This window comes from Haplochromis burtoni, unplaced genomic scaffold (assembly GCF_018398535.1).
Source record: "Haplochromis burtoni strain Fernald_Lab_line unplaced genomic scaffold, NCSU_Asbu1 Contig_66, whole genome shotgun sequence".
In the NCBI taxonomy this organism is placed as follows: Eukaryota; Metazoa; Chordata; class Actinopteri; order Cichliformes; family Cichlidae; genus Haplochromis; species Haplochromis burtoni.
The window spans coordinates 183,269-190,982 of NW_024582427.1; the positions used below are offsets into that span (position 1 = coordinate 183,269).

Sequence of the window (7,714 nt, forward strand, 5' to 3'; positions counted from 1 at the left end):
CTTAGATTCCTTCCCGCATTATTGACAGCGATTCTGACCAATCATCTGGCTTGGGTGCCCACCGTCATGCCAAATGGGCAGCCTCCAATCAAGATCTTCCTTGAAAAGCACTCCTCCCAGAGCGTCGACATGCTGGCAAAGACGCATCCCTACAATCCTCTCTGGGCACAGCTAGGTGAGACGGTCAAAGACAAACACACAGGCAGAGAGAGCGAGATGTGCCTCTGCTTGTTGTTAAAGCACCTGGGTGGAGTGAAAGTAAAACGTAACACCTGTGTTTGCTCTTTATTTTCACTGGAACATTGTTGCCATTGTTAATCATTACAACTTGAAGACAAGTTATGACTAGACTATGTTCCCTACCTGCAGCTTTAAATCTGAGTGAGCTAGATGTCTGTGCATCATCCTAAGAGGTGTAATGCAGACATTGTCGTTTAAGTCATCTCAGAAGCAGCGGTCATTCCAGTCCACATTGCATGTGTAATATAAATACTGTTTAAAATTGTAATAACTTGAAGTGAAAACTGGGTATACTGTTAAACTCTCCCTGATTCATGTGAAAAGCACTGCGTTGTTTTACAGAAGTTGAACTAATTGAAGTACTGAGATTTATTAGTAGTTGGCTAGTATGTAAAATCCTATAATAAATTTTAAAGGGAAGTCTTAATGAGTCCTCATTTTTACTCATGTGACATGGAATGTAATTAGAAAGTGAGTTTACACTGACACCTAGTGTTAACAGCTGAGAGCTGCAAACAGTCATATGTAAAGAGAAGCGTGAAAGAGATAACCAAGTACAGTATTGTTGGTGTGTATGGGTGTTTAAGTAAACAATAAAGAAGAAAATATGATATTTTTTACTCTCCAATAAAACTTGTATTCAAAATATACATTTCCTGTCTGAGATTAGGGAAAAAACGAAAAATTATAAAGCCAAGAAAATATGGAATTAATTAACATATTTGTAAAAATGACTGTTCTTTTATCTTTTTGTAGGGGACCTGTATGGGGCTATTGGCTCCCCAGTTCGGCTGTCAAAGACTGTAGTAGTTGGCCGCAGACAGGAGCTTGTCCAGAGACTCCTTTATGTCCTTACCTACTTCATTCGCTGTTCTGAGCTGCTGGAGACACACATGCTGGACAGTGCTGAGGACGAGGCCATTGTCATGCCCGGCTCCCTTATAACTACCTCCCTTAGAAAGGGCGAGGTGGAGGAGTCGGATTATGTCCTGGTTACCGTCCACAAACCCAGCGGAGACTACCTATCCCAAGGGGCCCACAGTCAGCAGACTGAGACAGAAGACAGCATCTACCCTTCAGACAACAGCCTGCAGAGCAGCACATTCACAGACAATGAAGTGGAGCACAGTGCTGGAGAGCCGCCCAACGAAGAAGAAGAGGAGGAGGAGGATGAGGATGAGGAAGACAGCAGCGAGAGCCAGGGATCGAGGAGCAGTGTGCTTCAGGCAGGACACGGCCAGGGCACAATTCCCATTAACAGGACTGCAGAGGTGGCAGAAGCTAAGGATGTGTGCAAGGAGTCTAGCAGCCGACTGTTCACAGAGGCTCGAGTGGAGACGGTGCTGCACGTCGGCTTGGCTTCCACCAGGGAGCAGGTCTGTGTGCTGGATACAGAGACCAAGGGTGACCTGAAACCTATTGATCCATCCATCCCCACAACCCTTGGATCAGATCCATCCTTACCTGTTCCCACAGAAGTTAAAAACTGTGGGTTAGATGCTTTAATTAATGCAGCATCTGGAAACCAGACCACTAAAGTGCTCCCTGCTCGGCCGTTGGGGATGCATTTGGAGAAGAAGCCTCCAGATAAGAACCTGATTGCTGGAGTATCAGTGATACCGGGAAACTCTGTGATAGGGCCCATGGCTTTGACTCTGCCAGAAGACGAAGAGCCAACAACAAAAGTGACTTTTCTCATTGGAGACTCCTTGTCTCCTGAATCAGACACAGAGAGCCGCGGAAGGAAGGTGGAGGAGGACTACAAGAAACACATGCTGCAGCTGCAGCAGCCACCACAGCATCAACGAGGACAGCATTATCAGCAGCAACCGCAGCAGCTGCAGATGGGAGCCGAGCTAAAGACCAGCTGCACCAGAATGTCAGAGGACCAAACCAAACAGACCAAGGCAGTTTCCACCCTGCAGCGGGTACCGAGCAAGATCTCCCAGTGGGACCTGAACTGTAGAGATGATTTTGATGTTTATTTCAACCCTGGGGAAACTAGGACTATAGATAATGTTGCCAAACAACATGAGGCCAGTAGGAACAAGGACTCGGTGGACTTTTCAGCGGCTCCTCGGTATCATGAACTAGGGGATCTTGGCTTTCACAGCAAGGCCAGGGTGCAGGGTTTGGGCCTTTGTTTAGGTCCAGGTAGTGGAGAGATGCAGTCATGCAGGAAGGGAGAGAGGTTGTTGGATATGGAGAGGAGGTGCAGGTGTGAATCTACAGACTCTTCTGACATCTGCGTCTGCAGGGGCTGTCCTGCTGAGCAGGACAAAGATCTTGTGTTATCAGTCCCTGTTCCCCAGGATGCAAGGAGTAACAGCAAAGAGGACCAAAAGCACAAATCAGCGCCCATCAACGACTGGGAAATACCACGCAATGAGAGCTCAGACAGTGCGCTGGGAGACAGTGAGAGTGAAGAGACTGAGGACTGGCAGGAGGAAGTTCTGGTGCCTTTTCCCGGGTGAGTAGAACTTGCTCAAAAACGTGTTTGTGTTTTCAGCAATAGCTGATTAGTTGTTGAGGAAAACGAAATCTATCCACAAAATATGAGATAAAATAAACAAATTTCTCATGTCATGTTTCATCGACAGGTCAAAGCTGGTGGAGAACTACTCTAAGCCAAGCATTGCTAATTTTGGCCGGTCTCTCTTTGGAGGCTACTGCCCCACCTATGTGCCAGACTTTGTACTGCATGGGATGCCCAGTGACGAGAAGCTACGGCAGAACCTCATGACTGAATTAACCCATGCAGTTCAGGTAAAGACTGGAAGGACTTACTCTTTAAGGAGCCACACATTTTCCTTGCATAAACAAAAAGCTCAATGGTGGTGTCGTACCCAAAAAGGAGGCTTTGCAGCATCAGGGAGTGGGCAGCCTGAGATCATGCCAGTAGTTAAACTTGAACTCTACTTTTCAGCTGGAAAATGATTCTAAGCACACAATTAAATCCAGCAGAAAGTCACTAAGAAATTAAGAAAAAAATGGAGTTGACTTATGCATGTTTGAGAAGTAATAAAATGGAAGACTGGGTCACGTTATGGATATTCGTGCTTTTTGTGCTTTCTATGTGTATTTCATTGGTTTAAATGGCCATCCTTATCCTCTTGTAGCATCCAGTATTGGATGAGCCCATAGCCGAGGCCGTCTGCATTATAGCAGACACAGACAAGTGGACAGTGCAGGTGGCGAGCAGTCAGAGACGAGCCACCGATGTCAGCAAGCTGGGGAAGGAGGTCCTGGTGTCCAGCCTGGTTTCCAGCTTATTGCAGTCTACTAACCAGCTTTACAAACTCAACGTGTCCCCCAACTTTGTACGCTAAGTCTTCATCTTTCTGCTTTAGAGTCAAGATCATGTTGACCCCTAATAATTTGTGTGTATACAGTAAATAGCACTTATATTATTGCTTATAAGTCATGCTCCATGTGTTGTTCCTCTCATCTTCAGTGTATAATGCACCTTGAGGACCGTCTGCAGGAGATCTACTTTAAGAGCAAGATGCTTGCTGAGTATTTGAAGGGCCAGACCAGAGTCCACGTGAAAGAACTGGGCATGGTTTTAGGGTAAGCCCTTTACCTTTTTTCTTATTCCGACTTTGAAATCTTAAAGTTTGTCTGTGTAAAGGTTCATCTGCACCCATTTCAGCCAGTTGTTTTCATCATTACAGCTAGTGACTTGGATACTCCCATCTTAAAAAAAAATACAGGTCTTGAATAAATTTCCCAGGTGAACAACAGTGTAAACCTTTAATCTAACTTTTATTTATTATTTTATTTGGTATCTTTGCAGAATCGAGTCCAGCGACCTCCCCTTGCTAGCTGCCGTGGCCAGCACTCACTCCCCCTATGTTGCCCAGATCTTACTATGAAACAGTACTGGCACTGAGGTCTCCAACAGTTCGCTTCCTGGGGAGGTCGGTCAGAGCTGTGCGGTGCCACCCGGCCCCAGAAACGGGCCGTCCACGCTCTGCTGCTGACTCTCTACATGGTTTCCTGACCCGCGTGTCTGTGTGGCACAGGTCTTTATGGACCACAGCCAGAGCTGACGCTTAAACTCATTGCTGCTATTTCAGAGCAATGATGATGTTGAACCACAGGGTGGAGTTAGAGACCACAGACCCAGAGATGGAGCGAGGCACTGCGGATGAATGGAAACATCCCTGAGATGACCTTCTCCTGTCGTTGTTTGAATGTTTTTAAATAGGACTCTTTCATTTTAGGACACAAAAGCCAAAGACTTTAATTTTATTTTTCAGCTAAAAATGAAAATCTAAGGGCGTCTATAGTGTAATAACAGTGGATTTGTTTCTTCATCTGCTTTTTTCCCCCCTGTACAATCTTAAACCTGGTCATACGAAGTGATGAATAACATGTTTAAATGAAGCAGGTGGATGATTTTAAACTTTCCTTTGAGGTAAATATCACTTGGAAGAGAACTTTATCAATCTCATGCCAATTAAGTCTTTTTGTTTATTGTCAGGACTTTGTTTACAGGCCAAATTTCCCTGAGTTAGATCAAAAGATTTTGCTTTTTGTCAAACTGCAGTGCCCACCTGACTTTTTGTTTTGTTTTTGCAAACTTGTTTTGAAATGGCGAATTAAGTGGCTATGACATTCTTATCACAGGTACAGCACTACCTCAGATCTTCATATGGGCATGTGGCTAACCATGTACAGCCGCCCCATAGAAAACCCTGAGGTACTTTCTAAGCTATTTTAATCATAGGAATGTCAACTGTGCAGACTCTATGCTGTGTTCTCATAAAATTAAAAAAAAAGGGAAAGGCTGTGTAATTCCTTAAGATGATTGATTCACACAAAAAAGGAAGAAACTTATTTTTGCGTCAGAATGTGATTAAATGGGGTCCCTTTATACTGTGGAAAAGCTAAACCATGCATTATCTACATCTATTTTACAACCAAAAAAGAAAAAATGCTGAAATATTTTCACACTTTTATAGCTTTGCGACCTTTATACGATGTTTACGGCGTTGATGTTTGCTGCAATGAGAGGAATAGAGGAACACAGTAGGCCTTATAGTGGATATGTATATGTCAGCTGACACTATTCTCAAGCTTGTTTCTATTACAGTTAGACTCACAAAATACAAAACTATAGTAGGACACGTTTTCCTTTTGTTTTCTTGGCATTGACAGATTTTGGTTGTTATGCAGTACAAGCAGGGTGCGATTTGTTGAGAGTAAAAATGCAGGCTTAGATTTTGTGGAATCTGGGACACTCTTTCTTCTTCCTTTTTTTTTTTTTTTAAATAAATCTTGAATTGATGGGAAAATGTTAACACGTTCACAAACTGCCCGAATCAGAGAGAGCTTCACATATTTTCTAACTATAGCATACTTTTTATCCAGCACCTTGGAGGCAGTGGGACAATTTTTGAACTTCTGCAAATCTCTAAGATGAAAATATTGTTTGAGCTTGTTAATGGAAGCGCAGTCTAACTGCATTCTCTGAAAGCAGCACTCTAACCCTGGGAATTCCACAGTGTTTGTGTGTGTGTGTGTTTGTTCAGCCCAAATCGCACCCTGGGTATAACCCAAGTCTTAACGGAAAAGTGGCATAAATGTGTCGCAGGCTTCTGGAGAGCTCGTTTTTGCTGTTATAATTGATATATACAAATATGCTTGTTACTGTATTTGAAGATACTCCGCTATATCAGCCTACTTTTTTTTTTTTTTTTTTTTTGAACTTTTGGATCTTTAGCCGTCAGAATTGTTGTCTGAAGGCCAAGAAAGATGCCAAGTGGATTTTTTTTTTTTTTTTGTACAAACCAGCCATTATGTTTAAAGGGTATGGATTTATATCTCCTTTTCCCTCTTTGTATATGGATAAATTATTTAGTTGCCTGTGTTTAAGTGTAACGGTTTGTGTAAACTGTACATACTCAAGTTTATTTCCATGTATTTGTACAGAATGTCTTTTAAAAAATTGTCTCCTCGAATTTATTCTTTTCCCAATTTTATGGGAACGTTGTGCAATAAAGATGCTGATGATGAAAATTTCCGTGCCTCTCTGGGAAAGTTTTTCTGTCTCTGAATTTAACGGACAGTTAGTTGACATGACCCCGTGTTTTTGGTTGGTTTACAAGACATTACAAAGTGGCTTTCTGTCAAACCACAAGCCTTTGAGTCACTGGCGCAGCTCCAGCTTTACGTTTCATCACATCCTTATATTGTGGTTTCTTCTCTCATTCCCCACAAACACTACATAATAAACTATTCCATGACTGCATAATTATGTGTAAACTGGTTTTAGCTTTTAAGGAAAGCAGTCTTTCATTTTCTCTTTCTTATCATATGAGCAATACAAATTATGCGTCATTTTTTTGGGGGGGGGTTGGGGTTTTTTGGGTCTGTTTGTCTTACACAGACAGTGGATCTAAATCAGGGCAGACTCTACAACAACAGCACTTTTGTTAAGTTTGGCTGTCAGCAGTCACCATCTGGCTTACACGTTGTACCCACCTTTGAATTTCCCACCCTGAAGCTGTCTGCCACTCCACCCAGCCCTCTCAGTGCACGAGGTTAAATGAACAGAGCACGTACGCACACACTGCAGTTATGCAATAAATGAAGGAGTGTCCTGACTCAAAGCAAATACACTGGTGGAAGCTATGTTTCCCCACAGTAGCAACACTGCTGCCTTATGTGAATGGTAATTTATTAACACAGGGTAACAAGAATCAGTAGAAGTCGAGGCATGTGCACATTAAAGGAGTGGTTTATTGGATCTAACTCGGCTCTGCAGCTCATTCTCTAAGGGCACGGGTTTAATTATGAAATATAAGGACAAAAGGAGCTGAAGAAAACTGATTTTTGCCACCTGGAAAAGTCAATAAGTCATAATTGTGAGGTAGGAATCCATAATTATAACACACAAACTCCAAATTCTGAGAAACATCATCTAATTATAATATACTTTGCAATGCCATTTGTATTCTTCAGGTGGCAAAAATCGACTTCAATATAATCCCTGGAGTCAGGTGTTGCGTTCACACGCGTTAGGGTAATCTCAATATTCCGCAAGCAGAGCAAAACTCTGGTTGCACTTTGCCTTCACATGTGTCCAAAGGCAGAGGGAGGATCTATGCTGCGTTTAAGTACTGCTTTCATAATTCCTACACTGAAACACAGCCTGACCCTTCCCTTCTGCTGCACTGCTTTCAGCTTTTATCTGCATTTTCATTTATGACTGTGGTTGTTTGGAAAAGTCCCTGTGGTATAACAATTTGCATGTCTTTCTTGTAAATAGCGTATGGTAATGTATTGACAGACAATACAGGTATGTATGGATAGTGGATAGATGATGTTATTCGAAGTTTCCATACACTCACGGGCCTAAATGCCATATTTTGGGTTTTTTAATTATTTCTTTGAACTGTTCTTTTCTCATGATAGAAATATTTTACACTGACTTAAAATAAAAAGGTTTTAAACATTTTAGGGTTTT

General features: G+C 42.4%; 1 protein-coding gene across 4 annotated transcripts in view; it reads left to right on the top strand.

Moving 5' to 3' along the window:
• The window catches only part of fnip1 (folliculin interacting protein 1), a 37,741-nt gene extending 31,792 nt beyond the window's left edge, over window positions 1-5,949 (top strand). For all 4 annotated transcript variants that reach the window (XM_005923084.3, XM_005923087.3, XM_005923086.3 and 1 more), the window contains 6 exons: window positions 6-175; window positions 997-2,710; window positions 2,841-3,006; window positions 3,360-3,560; window positions 3,695-3,810; window positions 4,037-5,949. In XM_005923084.3, coding sequence (XP_005923146.1) covers window positions 6-175; window positions 997-2,710; window positions 2,841-3,006; window positions 3,360-3,560; window positions 3,695-3,810; window positions 4,037-4,115 — 2,446 coding nt within the window. In that variant the 3' untranslated portion in view covers window positions 4,116-5,949. The remainder of the gene's footprint in view (window positions 1-5; window positions 176-996; window positions 2,711-2,840; window positions 3,007-3,359; window positions 3,561-3,694; window positions 3,811-4,036) is intronic.
• The last annotated feature ends 1,765 nt before the right edge of the window (window positions 5,950-7,714 follow it).